Raw genomic sequence first — 16,564 nt, 5'->3', positions numbered from 1 at the left:
ACAAAAAAGTTATTTTTATAATGACGAGTTTTGCGGCTCCCAGTTTTTTTTCCTTCGGAAACGGGTCCAAGTGGCTCTTTTTGTCTTAAAGGTTGCAGACCCCTGCCTTATCCAAATGTCCCCTTTGCTCTGGGCTTATTATTCCTGCTAAACTTTTGTCCAGGCATGTGTCAGATTATGGGGGGGCGGGGGGGGCAGGGCAGGTGAAGACCACCAAAAGCATGTGGTTTCCTGTTCCTCTTGGACCAGCAAAGATGAGAATGTGAAGGAGCCTTCCTGGCCAAGGGTCAAGAAGGGCTGTGTGTCCTGGAGGCTTCAGCTAAGATTCCTGCCTTGCAGGGGGCTGGACTGGATGACCCTCGGGGTCCCTTGCGACGCTACCGCCCTATGATTGGGGGTGTCAGTGTGCGGGGCGGGGGGAGCCACTGTCTTGAGCCAAGCGGCTCCTTGCAGCCCCTTCGAAGCTGGGGGGGGCCTGTGGCCCCAATCAACGGGCCCGAGAGACCCACAGCTCGCTTGGCGAAGGCGCCTCGCCCGTGGGGCCGTTCGCGGGTCCGACGCGTGTCTCCGCGTTCCCACGCCCCTCGACCCGCCGCGGGAGGAACAAAGGAGCTGCGTGCGACGCCTCGGCCGCCAGGGGGCGCTGCAGCCCCTTTCCCGGCGAGGCTCGCGGAGGAAGTGACGTCAGCGCCCGCCGCGGAGGGGGCGGGGCTGGCGCGGTTCCGCTCGTCGCAGCTGCTGCGGCCGAAGGGGCGGCGGGACGGGAGCGCGAAGGCGGCTCCCGAGGCTGCGGCGCCCGCGGCGAGCGGATGAACGAGGCGGGGAAGAGCCAGCGCCGCCGGGAGAGCTTCCGCGTCGCGGGACGGAAGTGACGTCGGGGGCTTGCGGTCATCGTTGCGCGCCCGAGGCGGCCGCCATCTTGGCTGCTGGGGCTGCCGCTGCTTCGGCCGGAGACCGGCTTCGGCGAGCGAGAGGTGAGGCGCGGGCCGGAGTCGCCAGGGCCAGGGCCGCCTCCGCGGGCGCCGGCGAAGCGGACGGGCCTCGTTCTGCGCGGAAAGAGGCCTGGCCCCGCCCCCTTCCTGAGGGGGGGCAGGTCTCCGCTCGGGGGTCTCGCCTGCCCGGCGAGGGGGGGGGACGGGGCCCCGAGATGCTGCCTCCGATGCCGGTCTCTGGCGGGGGGGGGGGAGCGGCCCTGGCCGGCAGCAAGTCCAGGTCAGGGATCCCACTGGATCCCCCAGCACAGCACCTCTGGGCGCCAAAGCTGATCCTTGGCAAGTCCTTGGGAGGGGCCCGGAGGATCATCTAGTCCAGCCCCCTGCGATGCAGCATTCGGCAGCTGCCCCTTGCCGAGGTCGAACCTGCAGCCCAGCCTCTCCCCAGCTGAGCTATCCAGGCTGGCCAGCAGGGCATTAAACTCTCCAGATTGATCTGTGTCGCTTCGTCGATTGCCCGCTTTAAGGGGTAATTAAGGTAACAAATACCATTCAGGTATCTCAGACGAACGAGTCAATCCATATCTGGTAGAATAAAATAAAAGCAGGATATGTTAAGAGCGCATGTGCAACAGCCTGCCTTATTTTGCTATCTAACACAGCTGGTGGGGGGATTTTCCCTTGTCTGGTGAGCCTTGAATTCTTCCCAGGTTTGCAACATTTATTTTGCAGTTGAGCTTCACCTGAGCCCTATGGATACTCCAACCCCTCAGGGATGAGCAGGCTGCTGTGCCCCCCCGAGGGGTCCAGATGGTGTGAGAAGCCTCCCTGAGTGCAGAAGGTTTCCTGTTGCTGAAGCAAAGGGCCCACAGGCTACCCCCCTTCTGCTCACACAGTGATGGTCATGGACAGGGCAGCCAACCCAAGAGACCAGAGTTCAAATTCCCACAACAAGGAAGCTCACTGGGTGAGCTTGGGTCATTCACTGTCTCAGCCTAACGCACCTCACAGGGTGGTTGTGAAACTAAAATTCATTTACAGTGGTACCTCAGGTTACATACGCTTCAGGTTAAAGACTCCGCTAACCCAGAAATAGTGCTTCAGGTTAAGAACTTTGCTTCAGGATGAGAACAGAAATCGTGCTTCGGCAGTGCAGCAGCAGCAGAAGGCCCCATTAGCTAAAGTGGTGCTTCAGGTTAAGAACAGTTTCAGATTAAGAACAGACCTCTGCAACGAATTAAGTACTTAACCTGAGATACCACTGTATTTATTCGTTTTATTTCTTAAAATTGTATGCCGCCCTTCATTTGAAGATCTCAGGATGGTTTACTTTCAGAGGAATTTCAAAGATCATTTTATGAAATCCAAGGTAACTATAATAAAACGTTAGGTTTATACTAGTTATTTAGCACACGTTACATTTCCACAGTTTTTATAATACTGGAAAATTACCATCCCGGTGCTGTATAGTTCATTATAGTAGTAACCTCCTACATAAAACCCTGATGTTGTGTGAACATGTTCTTGGCAAAAGGAAGTCCCCCCAAAGCGTGTTCAAAATAAGTAGAATAATTTAGCCCCAGTGACATTTATGTGACCTCCTTGGAGGAAAACATGGGATCTAAATGCGATAAAATAATTAGAACAGCGCCGTTGCTTTCATCTGCTTATTCGATCTGAGATGACTGTCCTGCCCACAGCTTTCCTTGTTCCTTTGCCTCTCTCTCTCACAGGCAGGTCCCAGTGCAAGATGGGAGTCGCACCTGCCTGAGTCACTGTGGTGCCTTCATGGAACCTTGCCCCACGCCAAGCTGTGCCATGGGGATAGCCAGGGAAGCCGCAGACCGAGCAGATGGATGTGCCAGCCGTATCCTTTGCATGGAGCCTTGCCGTAGAGACCCTTGCTGGGGCGGGCAGAACTATCCTGCCCCAGAAGCGCTGGCCTCGGCGGGAGCAGCGTGTCTGAGCGAGGCAAGCACAGCAGCAGCAGCAATAGGCCCCCCTACGGAAAGCTGCCCGCAGGAAGAATGGCCCAAGCCCCAGAGCCCCCCCTGCAAGAGGAGCGGCCTAGAGACCAAAGGCAAGCTGCCTTCTACACAGCTGAAGGGGCAAGCGGAGGAGACAGGCGCTCGGGAAGCCCTTGGTACGTCTCTGGGGGCCACTGGCTGGGATCCTGTAAACCGCATGCAGAAGGGGACTCCCCAACCCCAAGGCCTCCAGGAAGCCGCTTCTGAGTGTCATGCAGGACCGGATTAAGACCTTTAGAGGCCCTAAGCACTTAGAAGATTTTGGTGCCCCCATATGTATTGAATTCAAAATATAAACAGTAATTAACCGTAAAATAAAAACTTGTTTTTGAAATGAAATGAAACTGAGAAAATGAACTCTCAGTGGAGTGATCTGTGACCATTTCTATGGTGCCCACCTTCCCTTGATGCCCTAAGCAGGGCTTATTTTGCTTAATCCACACTTTGGGGATCCTCTGGGATCTTCCTGGGAGGGGGGCCAGGGCTTGCTGAAGGAGCTGCAAAATTAGGCACAGGCCCCTTGGGCAAGCAGGTGCTCCTTACTGAACATGCCTGGGAAATGGCGGGGGGTCCTTCTTCCATTCTGCCACGCATGGAGATAATCTGGTGCAGAAGGAGTGGGGTTCAAGTGTGGGGGGGGGATGAGGGGGCAGGTTCTGCCTTTATCTTAGGGAGGGTGATGCCTTTGGAGAGTTGTGGGAGGGAGGGAGTTGTGGCAGCATCATAGCCCCTGAAATCTCTGCAGAAATGGTTCTGATGAGGAGGCTGATGAGATTCTGGGGAGGATTTGGGTAGAACCTGTAACTTGGCAGGGACTGGCAGGAGCACTGAGGAAGACCCTGAGGTCCCAGGTGAGCTGGATGAGCAGCTGCTGGACTCCACAGTTAAGGACACAACCACACACACACACTCTGTGGTCACTGCCAGGGTCACAGTCTGGTGCAGTGGTTGGAGCATTGGACTAGGACTTGGGAGACCAGGGGTTGAATCCACGCTCAGTTGTGAAGCTCACTGGGTAACCTTGAGAGCCAGTCACTGCCCCTCGGCCTCACCTACCTCACAAGGTTGTTGTGTGAGTAAAATGAGTGGAGATCTGCCCCCGTGACCTTGAGCCCCTGGGAGGAAAAGCTGGGATATAAATGAAATAAATAAGTGCAGCAATGATGGTTTTTTGGGAGAGGAGGAGCTCCCATCGGCTTGACTAGGAAGACTTTTTTTGTTAACCCTAATTACAGTGCTAATGAGGTCTTTTTTGCTAGGGTTGCCGTGTGTGCGGAGAAGTTAATCCTTCTCTACCTGTGTGCTGCAGTCCTGACAAAATGACCCCTGTGGAGAAAGAGGCCATGTGCAGCCCTCCATATAAAACTAAGTCCATCCCTCTGGCTCCATGTCCTCAGACCTGGCAGGCTTCAGTTGTGGGGAGCTGAGGCTGGAAGTGGGGAAGGGGAGGCAGGAGCTGGGAGCCCTCTTCCGCCTGGCATGGCAGCGGCTGCTTACCTAACCTGGCCCTTCCTTTTCCAAGCAGATGGACTCTGCGCTTCCCCAGAGGCAGCCTTGGTTCCTGCCAAAGAGCAGCCGGCAGCTCTCCCGTCCACGCAGAAGCGCCCGCGTGGTCGCAAGCCCCGCAAGAAGAGAGGCGCCGCCTGCAGAGGCCCTGCCCGCCAGGAACCCCAGGGACCTCCTGAGGCCCCCGGGCCTTCGGAGAACGGCCCACCCCTGCCTGTGAAAGTGCCGAAAAAGCGGGGGCGCAAGTCCAAGGCTGAGCTGCTCCTGAGGAAGCTGTCGCAGGGACTGGAGTGTCAGGCGCCCGAACCCCTCTGCCAACAGAAGCTGCTGGCCAGTGATGGAGGGCTGGACTGTCTGGAGACGACGCCTGGGGGGCGCCCAAAGCGGAGGGCGGCAAAAGTGTAAGCGAGAGGCGTTGACGGGCAGGGGGAGGAACTCACTGGTAGTTTCTTTGACTACTGAGCAGGAGAGGTGCTGCCTTCTTAGGCCCAGGGGGAAAGGAGGCAGCGACGGCCACCGGCTTGGAAGGCTTTAAAACAGGATTGAATGTAAAGAGAGGCTGCTTGATCAGGCCTGTTGCATCTAGATAGACTGCCTCTGGACCTGGAGGTTCTATAAGGACAGAAGAAAAAACTGCTGGATTAAGCCAGCGGCCGATCTAGTCCAGCATCCTGGTCTCACAGGCCGACCAGATGCAAGCAGGAGTTGAGCACAAGAGCCCAGGTCTCCCCTCCAGCGGCTTCCAGCCCCTGGCCTTCCAAAGCTTTGCTGCTTCCAACTGGAGGCAGAGCTGAACCACCGTGACTAGTAGCCATCGCTAGCCATACATGGAATCGTGGATTCATTCTCCTCTATAAATGGGTTTGATCCTCTTCTAAAGCCATCCCAGTTGGGGGAGGAGAAGGCCGTGAGCGGCTACTAGCTACCATGGCTGTGTTCTGCCTCCCCTATCGGAAGCAGCAGCGTCTGAATCCCAGATTCTGGGAGTCACAGGTAGGCAGGGGACTCCCCTGCTCCAGTCATGCTGGGGGGCTTATCTGTGGAGCATCAGGTTGGCCCCCCTGAGAACAGGATGCTGGACTAAAGGAACCTTTGGGCTGATCCAGGCACCTCTCCTTCTGAGCAGGTCAGGATGTCCTAAGAGGTTTTCAAGACGTGGGGAACGGGACTCCACAGGGGCCTCACCTGGATGCAGGCAGAACATGGCCCCCCCAACACCTGTGACCTCACGGAGTTGGGGCCAAGCGGAACCTGTTTTCTGCTGGGCTTTCAGTGGAAGCTGTCCTCTAGTTTTCGTGTTTTGAATCGAGTTCCTAAAGCAAAAACCGACAGGGAAAAGATTAAAGAAATCCTAGTCAACAAATTGACTGACTGCAGATATCTGCATGCAAGGCAAAGTTCTGCAGAAAGATGTAGAGAGAGGAGGGAGCTGGGGCTGGCACTCGGCCATCCAAGTCGCTAGTCCTCACTGCCTCTCATGGGAGCTTCCAGATTTTGTGTGGAACTTGGAGCTGCAGGTCTTCTGCAAGCAGCACTTTGGCCCAGAGGATGGGGAGATGCTGGACCCAGGCGGGCTGTGTTTGGTGCCTGCCGCAGCCCCACCCTGTTCCCACCCTTCTTCAGTTCCGGCTCTTGCCCTGAAGATCTGGGGTGTCTTGTGACCATTTGTCCCTGCTCCCTCCCCTTCGGCCCGCAGAGCCCTTCTGTACCTGCAGGAGTTGGCCGAAGAGTTGACCTCCGTGTACCAGCCGCCCGCTTGCAGCGAGCCCTTGGAGAACGCCCCGCGGCCGGAGGAGCCCAGCCGGAAGCGGCGAGGCCGGAAGCCCCAGAGCCAGAAGCGGGAGAGCGAGGAGGATGCGGATTTCAACCCCTCGGAGGAAGGACTCTTGCAGGAGGAGGAGGAGGAAGAGGAGGAGGAGGAGGAAGAGGACAGCGACCTGCGGCTCAGCGAGGTCTCCGAGTCTGACCTGGAGCCTGGGCTGCGTGGAGCAGCGGTGACTAAGCTGGGGGACGGGGAAGGAGTGCTCCTCTTGGTGGTCTGCTCAGAGGCCTCTGTGAATGGAGAGCAAGCCCGGCCCTTCTCTGGGGACTGCTGGCTTGGGAGGGTGGGCTCCGTGGGCCTCTGTCTCTGACCCCCGTCTCCTTCTCCCCAGAGGCCCAAGAGCCACTGCCGAGGGTTTGCGTCCAACGGCTTACACAACTCCATCATGGCCCCCATCTGGAAGGCGCTCTCCGTCACCCACCGTGTGTAAGTCTGGGGCTGCCTGCCCCACTTTGCTGGTGGGGTAACTGAAGCACAGGAATGGGGGGGGAGGAAAGGGGAGGGTCCCTGCCTTGCAGTTGTGCTGCTGCTGCTGCCGCTGGGACAGAGCTCAGCTCCTTTACTGCATGGCCCTGCAGTACGGAAAGGAGCTGCGCTCATTGTACTGCCCTTCAAACAATACGATCGGAGTGGGGGGGGGGGACTGTGCGCCTGAAACACTCAGGCTGGTGCAGGTTCCAGGGACTCCAGCTGGGACCCCGGAGAGCGAGGACTGTTGCGTCCCAAAAGCAAGGAAGGATTGTACTCTGATTAATAAAATACACATGAGGCTTGACCAGCAAGACTCTGGGAGGGGTGCCAATAATAATAATCCGTCCACCCTCCGGCCCAGGTCATTTTATTCACAAAAGAACTTTTTACATAGTGTCCATAAGAACCAATCAGATTTCCTCTGAGCATTTCAAAAACCCCACGTGGGGACAAAGTTAAAGTTAAAACTACAAAGAGCTAATTTGAGCATGCATACATTCTGGGGTAAATAAAAGAGGACCAGAGGAATGCATTCAGCAACCCCAGAGGTCATAAACAAGCAGCAAACATGAGGGGAAGGATGGCAAGGAAAGTTAGGTATCTCTATCACCTCCTGTGTGAAACTCTATTTCCTGGCCCTAAGATTAACAAAACCAAGGAAAAGTACATCAAAGGAGTTATCTACTATCTTTATGGCCCAGGATGCCCGGTGAAGCAACTGGCCTGTGTGTAGAATGCTTGTGTGTGCCTGTCAGGCAGAGAAATTGGACAGAGACGCAGAGGCGTGGATTGATCAGAAATCATATCAAAATGGCTCACCCAGTCAATGCAATGCTTTCATTGCTGGCACAAATGGCTTGCTCCATATTTTTTGTAATTCCTCATAGCAATCCCACCTGATCACTACAGAGGACTGCCTGGGTTTGTTCCTGCTGAGGTTGCAGTGATGCCCTCGTGATGCTGTCGCCCTCTGGGCTGGCCCCGTTCCCCGCTGCAGTTCTCTCTGACGCCATGTGGCTTTGTTTGCTTGCAGGCGTGAGCAGCTCTACTCCCACTGGGAGTTTCCAGAGTGGGTGCCCTCGGCCCGGAAGTGGGTCTTCCTCTCAGAGCGGTGAGTGGCCTCCTGACAAAGAAGGGGGAGGGCAGGTGCCGGTAACTCTGAAGAACATCTGGACCCAGGTTGGCAGTTGCAATAATGGGGGGGGGGAGCGCATGCTGGGGAGAGAGCAGGGAGAGGGTGCCCCGCGTGGCATGCCCTCTGGGCCCTTTGCCACTGCTGCCACCACCAGCAGGAGGAGCCCCAAATCACCACCAGGAAAGAGGCCGCTTTTGCATGGGCAGCCCAGCCTCTTGCGAGAGCCCAGAGAGGCCAGGGTGTGTGCGTGTGTGAAGGAGATCCTTGGAGTGAGTTTCCCCTCTTTCCTCCTTCCTCTTCCAAAGCGAAGCTGAGGAATACCTCCCCAGCGAGACCAAGTCCCCGCTCTTCTGCATCAAGCGCGAAGGCCTCCACGAAGAAAGCAGCGTCCTCTACCGGATCAACAGGTGCTGGTCACTTTATGTAAACGTCTCTCCCGCCTTTCAGCCGAGAGTCCATCTCGCAGTACTTGAAGAGCCCAGGAACCGCCTGTGGGATTGGGCCCCAGGAGCCCAGCTCCCTCTTGTCAGTTGCCTGTGGGAAACCAGCCAGCAGGTTCTGAGCACAAGAGCAAATCACCCGTCCTGGGGCTTCCAAAGCCTGACTCTGGAGGCAGAGAAGTAGCCACTGAGAGCCCTCTCCCCCTCCATGAATTTGCCTAATCCTTTTGGTGGCCCTCCCTGCCCTCCTTCAGGAAGGAGTTTCACAAATTAGCCATGTGCCGTGTGAAGGATTTTCTTTTATCTGCCCTGAACCTTGTACAGTGGTACCTCAGGTTACATACACTTCAGGTTACAGACTCTGCTAACCCAGAAATATTACCTCGGGTTAAGAACTTTGCTCCAGGATGAGAACAGAAATTGGGCAGCAGCAGTGGGAGGCCCCATTAGCTAAAGTGGTGCTTCAGGTTAAGAAATGTTTCAGGTTAAGAACAGATCTCCGGAACAAATTAAGTACTTAACCCAAGGTACCACTGTACATTGCAAACAGCCCTGTTTGAAGCAAGACTCCCGGCCTGTGAGCCCCTTGGCAAGACCCCCCTTCTCTTTCCCCTCTGGCAGGTTCAACGCCTTGCAGCCCCACGAGGAGCGCCTGGACGTCACCTTCTTTGTGGGGGGTCCCGTCTGGGCTATGGAGTGGTGCCCCACCCCAGAAGGCGCCCCAGCCTCCCAGTACGCAGCCATCTACTGTAATCCCGGCATGGACGACCGGCACAGCTTGGCGGGGACCCACACGGGGCCAGCGCTGCTCCAGCTCTGGGAGCTGGGGCCTCTCCAGCAGGAGGCAGGGTGAGTGGGGAGCCCCCAGGCCCCCTGCAGTGCTCCTTGGCCCTGCCTTCCCCCGGCTTCAGCCCCAGGGTAGCCTGGTGGCCGCCCAGTGGAGTTCAGCAGGGACCTGTCCTGATCCCCAAGGACCCCTGGGCAAGGCAGGAGGGCAGGCGAGGAGGGGCTTTCTCTGCCGAAGGACCAGAGAGGCTGGCCCCTGTGAGCTGGGCCCCCTGGCATGAAAGAGGGCACAGGTGGGGCGGAGGGGGGGGAGAAGGAGAGAGGAGCTGCCACAAGGAAGACAGGGCCAATGTGTTTCCTGCTGCTCTGGAGGGGAGGATTCAAGTTCCCAGAAAGGAGATTGCGAGAAAACCTCAGGAAGGCCTTCCTGCCAGTGTGGTGTAGTGGTTAAGAGCGGTGGACTCGTAATCTGGTGAACCGGGTTCACTTCCCCGCTCCTCCACCTGCAGCTGCTGGGTGACCTTGGGCTAGTCAGACTTCTTTGAAGTCTCTCAGCCCCACTCACCTCACAGAGTGTTTGTTGTGGGGGAGGAAGGGAAAGGAGAATGTTAGCTGCTTTGAGACTCCTTTGGGGTCCCTTATGTGATCCCTCTCGAAGACGTGGCCACACTGCTATGCTGGGCTGCACCTGTGCAATGACAGCCTCCCCCCCCCCCCTTCTCTCCCCTTCCCAGGTCAGCCACCAAGCCAGGACTGGCCTATGGCATTGCCACCGACCACGGCTGCATCTGGGATATGAAGTTCTGCCCCAGCGGTGCCTGGGAGCCCCCTGCCACCCGCCACAAGGTACGGGGGGTGGTCTCTGGGCACCCGCTTTCCAACGTGCTTGAGAGAGAGCACAGAGGCTGCCGGGGGGTGGGGGGGCAGGCTGGCAGAGCCGGCTGCTTGCTGGGGCCCCACAGCGTGGTGTCTCCCAGCTCTCTCTCCTGTTCCCAACAGTCGCCATCCCAGATGAGCCGCCTGGGGCTGCTGGCCGTGGCCTTCTCTGACGGCAAGGTGCTGTTGTACAGCCTGCCTCACGCAGAGGACCTGCGTGGCTCCCGGAGAGCCCAGGTAACAGGTAGGAAGAGCTGTGAAGGGACCCCTCCTCCCCTGGGTCACGGGGAGGGCTGGGCGCCAGGGCTGTGCCAGTGTGCTTCCCTTGGCGGGTGGCAAGGAGCATCTATTTCTCTTTCTTTCTCTCCCCCCCCCTTCTTTCTCTTTTTCTCTGCCTTGCCTGGTGTTTTGCCAGCTCAGGGCTGTTTTATGGGGTAGCGGAAGAGAGTCTCTCACCTAATACGCTCTGGCAGAGGCAGCTGCCCCCTCCCTGGTGGGGCTGGGGGGGGGCGAGCAGCGGCCTGGGTGCTCAGCCAGCCGTATCAGCTAATGAGCCTTGTAATGATATCTGTCTGCAGGAGTGATGGATGAGGCTGCAGGCGGGCGGCCTTGGGGTGCTCAGCCCTGCCTCCTCGGTGGGGATAAAGGAGGCTCAGTCCCACCTCCCTCTCCAGACACGCCCTCCATGAGACTCTACTGCTCAGGCCTCTGCCCGGCAATGCCTTCGAGGGCATCTCTGGCTGACAGCTGGCTCCCTGACAGAGGTGCAGCCAGCCAGCCTCACCCCCCGCCCTTCGTCTCCATCTCCTGATCCAAGGAGGTCCTTGCTGAAGGCAGCTGCTGCCCCAGCCCAAGAGTCCTCTTCCCCCCGGCCTGCGTCTCAGAGATCCCCCAATCCTTCTGAAGCAACTGCTCCACTGCCACCCTAAAAGCTATGGGGCAATTTCTCTGCCGGTGCATTTTTAAAAAGGTCTCTTTTACAAGGCAGAGGCTACAGCCAGCCTGAGTCGCGGAATGAGGGTGCTGCCTGCAGATGGGTCTAGAGCACCGTTTGGTCCTGCGGGGGGGGGGGGGCTTTGGCTTGAGCAGCCTGAGAATCCTAACCTTGCTTGCGTCAGGTCGGAGGGGGCAACCTGGCGTGGCTGAGGTGGGGGGGGTGTGCTTTCTCTCACCCCACAGAGACTGCTCCTGGCCTCACAGCATCTCTCCCTCCTTCTCCTAGGTGGGCCCTCCCCCCGGCACACCATCTGCAAGGTACGTCCTGCCAGCCCCACAGAGGATCTCTTGGAGCCACATCCTGAGCCCTCTAAGCTGCCCATGTTCTGAGGGGCAGGGACAAAGGGGGGCTCTGCCTCCCTCATTGGTCCAGCTGCAGCTCTGGAAAGGCCGGCGCAGAAGTCCCTGAAGGAGTTGGGGGGCAGGCCTGGAATCTTGAGCGTGCCAAGGTGGCCACCGACCCCTGAGTTTCCGTGGGGCTCCTTCTCTGGCCTCCCCCCTGACTGCTCCTCCTCCTCCATCCCTGCAGGTCCAGTGCGTGGCCTCCCTGCAGGTGGGGGCCATCCAGGCCGGGAGCCCCTCCCAATGCGGACAGTGCCTCAGCTTGGCCTGGATGCCGGCGAAGCCTCACCAACGCCTGGCGGCTGGATTCTATGATGGTGAGAGGAGAAAGCTTTGCAGCTGAAACTCCCAAGTGCCAAGGAGGCTCGGGGGGGGGGGATGTGTCTCCCCCCCCCCCGGCACAGGCTCCCAATCCCAGCCTCCTCCTCGGAAGGTGATGCACCCTCTGCCTCTTCTGGCAGTTGCATGGCCGCCCGTCAGGGATGCTGGAGTTCTGATTCTTGCTTTCAGGCCTACTCTTCTCTGCCTGTCCCCCCCCCCCCTTCCAGGCACAGTGGCCCTCTGGAACCTGGCCAGCCGCTCCCTGCTGCAGCGAGTGCGCCAGCCGGACGGCTCCCTCAAGCTCTACCCCTTCCACTGCTTCCTGGCCCACGACCACGCTGTGCGCAACATCCAGTGGTGCAAAGCCAACAGGTGGGGGCCGGGCTTAGCGGGGGGACGGGACTTCTTCCAGCCTCCTTCCCCTGCTGCCTGGGGGGAGACCTCAGAGTGGGTCAACCCTGCCAGCGACTGGGCCTCGCCAGGACCTCCATCGCTGAGCCGCCTCCCCCTTGCTTGCTCCAGCAACTTCATGGTGACGGCCGGGAACGACCGCAAGATCAAGTACTGGGACCTGCGGCGGCTGTACGAGCCGCTCCAGAGCATCAAGCGCTTTCTGAGCACGGAGATCGCCTGGCTGCTGCCCTACAGCGGCATCACGGTGGCCCAGGACAACTGCTATGCCTCGTGAGTGCGGAGAGGGGAGGGCTGCTGGCCAGGACGGCTTCCCGAATCCTCAAGGGGGGAGAGGGCTGTGGCAGCTCAAATCCAGGGGATCTGCTTGGCCGCTGTGCTTTTCTGTGCTTGGCAGAGGGTGCCCTCGCTCTGAAGACCTGCTCCCCCAGGACAACCCAACCCCAGCAGGCGTCAGGCTGGCGGTGGGGAGGGGGCAGGAATTAAGAAGAGCTTTCTGACGATGAGGCCTGTTTGGCAGGGGAATGGTCTGCTTCCCGCCCACCCCCCCTGCTCGCGGGCGCTGCCTCGCTCTTTACCCGCCCCTCTTGCATTGCAGGTACGGCCTGTGTGGGATCCACTACCTGGACGCTGGCTACCTGGGCTTCCGGGCCTACTTTGTGGCCCCTCGGAAGGGCACCGTGTGGGTAAGCAGAGTCTCCTCTGCCTCGTGCGTTGGAGGGCAACACTGGGGCAACCTTGGGGCGCTGGGGGCCCTATTATTTCTGGGGAGGGGGGAATGAAGAAGGGGGTGGGCCCAGGTGACGTCCCTTCCTCCCTCTTCCAGAGCATCTCTGGATCCGACTGGCTCAACACAGTGGCTGCTGGAGACGTCACGGGGGAGCTGGTGGCAGCCATGATGCCTGACCTGTCCGTCAACCCGCACAACGTCAAGCGTCCGTCGGAGCGCCGATTTGTAGGTGTCGCTGCCGCTGAGCGGGAGGGAGGGGGGTCCGCAAGGGACTCACAAGCTTTGTGACTTTGTGATGGACTTGTGAGTCCCGCAAGGGACTCACAAGTCCATCAGGGGAGATAGCGAGGCCTCCCCACTCGTCCATCCTCTAGATCCGAGGTGGGGGTCCCTGGGGATGAAGGGAGCTGCAGCCCCATGGATGTAGCCACGGAATAGTCCAGGCTGGATCCAGTGGGTGGTAGCAGCTGCGTTGGCTGGAATCCCTCTGGGCAGATGGGTGCTTTCAGCCCAAATGCCCCCCCTCTTTAGCTCTGAAAAGTCTCTCTGTGTGTCACAAGGTCTCCCCTTTGAAAGCAGTGGTGGACTTCTGTGCCCTCTGAGAGCAGGGCTGAGGTCCAAAGGAGCTTCAAGCCTTCATGACGTCCCTCTCCCCTCAGACGGGTTTGGGGGCAGGGGCTGCTCAGTTGGTAGACCAGGAGACTCTCTGTCTCGGCCGTGGGTCCAAGCCCCACATTGAGTGAAAGCCTCTGGCATTGCAGGGAACTAGACTAGATGGCCCTTGAGGTCCCTTCCAGTGATGATTCCATGAGGCGCTTTGAGTTGAGACCAAAAAGGTCTCCTTCCCCTCCAGACAGCAAAGTTGTCATCAGGAAAGGGGACTCCTTTGGGGTGGGTGGGAAGATTCTGGAGCTGGAAAATTTGGGGTGCCTGACTTGGGGCTTCTGGCTCCTGCTGCCTGTGGGGGCGCGAAACCTCCTACTTGGGGGGAGCCTTGCCTCTTAACAGCCTATCCATAAGAACATTAGAGGAGGCAGCTGGATCAGGCCCAAGGGTCCATCTGGGCCAGGCTGCTCTTCCCCACATGGCAAAATGCCCCTAAGACCGTAGGAATGTAGCTAAACTGCCTTGGGACCTGGAGGTTCCACAGAAACAGAAGAAGAGCCCTGCTGGATCAGGCCAATGGGAGTCCCATCTAGTCCAGCGTCCCGTTCTCACGGTGGCCAACCTGGTGCCCACAGTGGGAAAGCTGCGCCAGAGATCGCCTTTGATTCCAAAGCAGGGCTGCCTTTGGGCAGGGCTGTTGTGCCTGGCAGTGCCCCCATGCCCTCTCCTCCTCCTCATCTTCCGCAGCCCATCTACAAGGCCAGCCTGCTCCCCTGCGGCCTCCACAACCAGGAGGCGTCGACAGGAGCCCCCGGCGGAAGGCTCGTGGCCCCCGTGGAGGGCAGGACGTACCAGGAGTCCGTGGCCCAGAACTACATCCTCTTTCGAGACACGGACCTGGTGAGGCCTCGGAGGAAACGGGGGGCAAGGAAGGGGGAGGCAAGGGGCTGCTTGAACCCCCCTATGTCTTCCTGGAGGGGCAACCTGGGGGTGGCAGGGTGTCCCCCCCTCCCCCCCCAAGTGTCCAGGATTCATATCACTGATCCCCAGTGCGCTGCTGTTCTGTGGTGTGTTCCTGGCTGATAAGGCTCCTTCCCAGGCCCATCAATCGCCGGCTGTCAGCAGGAGGCCCCCATGGGATGTAGCTGCAGCCCCCCCCCCCCACTTGGCCTGGCCCCACCAACTCTCTCAGCCCCCCCTTCCCTCTCCAGAGGAGCTTCAAGAACATCTTCAGGCGGAAAGGGAGGAAGAAGCCCCTCCCGGCGGAAGAGGAGAAGGAGGGGGACGGACTGGGGCGCCTGCAGCTGGAGGCCGTGCACAAGGTGAGTGGGGGGGCGGGGCTCTACCCCTGTGAACTTCAGAATGGATTTGTGGGATCAGGCCATTGGGGGCCCTGTGAATCCAGCTTCCTGTTCTCATCAAGCCCCCAAGGGAAACCCACAAGCGGAATCTGGCGCAAGAGCAACTCTGGCTTGTTTCCAACAATGGACATTGGGAAGTGTCATGTGCTGGCTCTGGCTTGCGGGGTCCCATAGCAGCCCTCCTGTGAGCGCATCAGAAGAACCGGCTGGATCAGGCCATGGGAGGCCCTGTGAGTCCAGCTTCCTGTCCTCCCAGTGCCCAGCCCAAGGCCTGGGGGAATCCCAAAGGCAGGGTCCAGGCAAGAGAGCGCTATCCCACCACGTGGATTGGGGAGCCTTGCTGACTCCGGCCCTAGAGGCAGAGCAGAGCCACCCTGGCCAGGAGCCCCCCAGAGCCGCCTCCTCCATGAATGGCGGCCGTTGCTGCCTCCCTCCTGTGGCAGGGAGTTCCACAGTTTAACTGCGCTGGGTGAAGAAGGACTTTCTTTTATCTGTTTTGCATCTTCCAACCTTCTGCTTCATGGGGAAGCCCAGCCAGGTGGGTGGGGTGTAAATAATAATAAAATTATTGTGATGGCGCACCTGCAAGTTCTCACATGGGGGGAGAGAGAGGAGAGTTTTCCCTTGGCTGCTTTCCTCAGGCCTCCCGGAGCTCCTGGCCTGGCCGCTCAGGCTCTTGGTCTCTCTGAGCCCCCTGGAGCAGCCAGGGAGTGAGTCTCTCCCTCCTGAAGGGGGGGCAGGGTCCGTCCCCCTTTGTGCTTCCCCACCTGACGCCCTTCCTCTCCCGCAGGTGCGCTTCAGCCCCAACCTGGCCTGCCACACCTGGCTGCTGTCGGGGGGCCAGTCCGGCCTCGTCCGTCTGCACTGCCTCCAGGCCCTGGCCTCCCCCCCCAGCCGCAAGCTCCTCCGGGAGTGCCAGGCCCAGTTCAGCGCCATGTTCGACTTGGAGGAGCAGGCGAACGGCCCTGCAGCAGAGCCCTCGGGGGCACATCCCGCCGTCAGCTGAGCAACCCCCCCCCAGCACTGGCAGAAATCGGGGAGGAGGAGGAGGCGGCGGGGATCTCGTTCGAGGTGCCCAGAGCCAAGGGCACCTTGCAGGGCACTGACGGACTGGCTGGATCCTGGTTGCATTGTGAGGACGGACACCGAGGGGCTTGTGGGTGTCTCCTTTCCCCTTGGGTGGGGCTGGGAGTGAGAAGCAGCCCCTGCCCCCAAACTGGACATCTCTCCATGACTGTGTGCTTTTGCCTCTGGGGCAGGGGGTGGGTGAGGGGTCTCTCCCAGCCTGCCCTATGTGTGACCCACAGCTCCAGGGCAGGGAGGGGGTTTCTGCCTCCCTTTGGCTGGCCCAGTGGAACAACCCTTTGCCCCCCCCCCCAACATGGGCCGGTTGGGGTTGGCTCGGCACGTGGGGCCCAGACCAGCTCCCTGCTAGATGCATTTTGGGCATTTGCCCCCGCCAGCCTCTTGGGGGGGCACAGCAGCCTTGCTCACATTGAGCTCATTCCTTGTCTTTAACTGTTGTTCTTATTAAAGTGACTTGTTTTGTTTCAAAGGCCGGCTCTTTTTTCTGAGGACCCCCCCCCCCCAAATCAGCTGCTGATTCTCCTGCCAGGAATCTGGCTTGGCATCTACGCTGGTCAGTGCCAAGCTGGGGGAGAAGGTGGCGAACCCTCCTCCATTTTTAGGCAAGGGGTTATCAGGGGTTCCTGAGCTGGCATTCCTGCGTTGCAGGGGGCTGGACTAGAGGACCCTTGGGGATCCCTTCCGACAGGATGTAGGGGGCGCAGACACAGCTCCCC

General features: G+C 59.2%; 1 protein-coding gene across 3 annotated transcripts; it reads left to right on the top strand.

The window, feature by feature from the left end:
* Window positions 1-770: 770 nt before the first annotated feature.
* On the top strand, window positions 771-16,317 carry GTF3C2 (general transcription factor IIIC subunit 2). Of its 3 annotated transcripts, none has more exons than XM_081000898.1 (19): window positions 771-974; window positions 2,670-3,075; window positions 4,482-4,866; window positions 6,162-6,459; window positions 6,619-6,713; window positions 7,792-7,869; window positions 8,199-8,300; window positions 8,955-9,182; window positions 9,854-9,965; window positions 10,119-10,239; window positions 11,218-11,249; window positions 11,521-11,650; window positions 11,882-12,026; window positions 12,177-12,338; window positions 12,664-12,751; window positions 12,892-13,020; window positions 14,149-14,301; window positions 14,613-14,723; window positions 15,553-16,317. In XM_081000898.1, exons 2-19 carry the CDS (start codon window positions 2,721-2,723, stop codon window positions 15,766-15,768), a joined length of 2,940 nt encoding a protein of 979 aa, XP_080857024.1. In that variant the 5' UTR covers window positions 771-974; window positions 2,670-2,720; the 3' UTR covers window positions 15,769-16,317. The 3 variants fall into 3 exon arrangements, with proteins under 3 accessions (XP_080857024.1, XP_080857023.1, XP_080857025.1); XM_081000897.1 differs by having other exon boundaries at window positions 772-974; window positions 2,666-3,075; XM_081000899.1 differs by having other exon boundaries at window positions 774-974; window positions 2,666-3,075; window positions 4,485-4,866.
* Window positions 16,318-16,564: the final 247 nt, after the last annotated feature.

The sequence above is a fragment of the Podarcis pityusensis genome, assembly GCF_964106645.2.
Source record: "Podarcis pityusensis genome assembly, chromosome: 3".
NCBI classification, from domain to species: domain Eukaryota; kingdom Metazoa; phylum Chordata; class Lepidosauria; order Squamata; family Lacertidae; genus Podarcis; species Podarcis pityusensis.
Note: the sequence above shows the minus strand (reverse complement) of the source record. Positions and strands in the feature narration are given on the sequence as shown.

Coding starts and splice junctions, on each gene's coding strand:
- GTF3C2 (XM_081000898.1), top strand. CDS start 2,721: ATGGAACCTTGCCCCACGCCAAGCTGTGCCATGGGGATAGCCAGGGAA. Junction 9,966..10,118: donor CCCCTGCCACCCGCCACAAG/GTACGGGGGGTG, acceptor TGTTCCCAACAG/TCGCCATCCCAGATGAGCCG. Junction 14,724..15,552: donor AGCTGGAGGCCGTGCACAAG/GTGAGTGGGGGG, acceptor CCTCTCCCGCAG/GTGCGCTTCAGCCCCAACCT.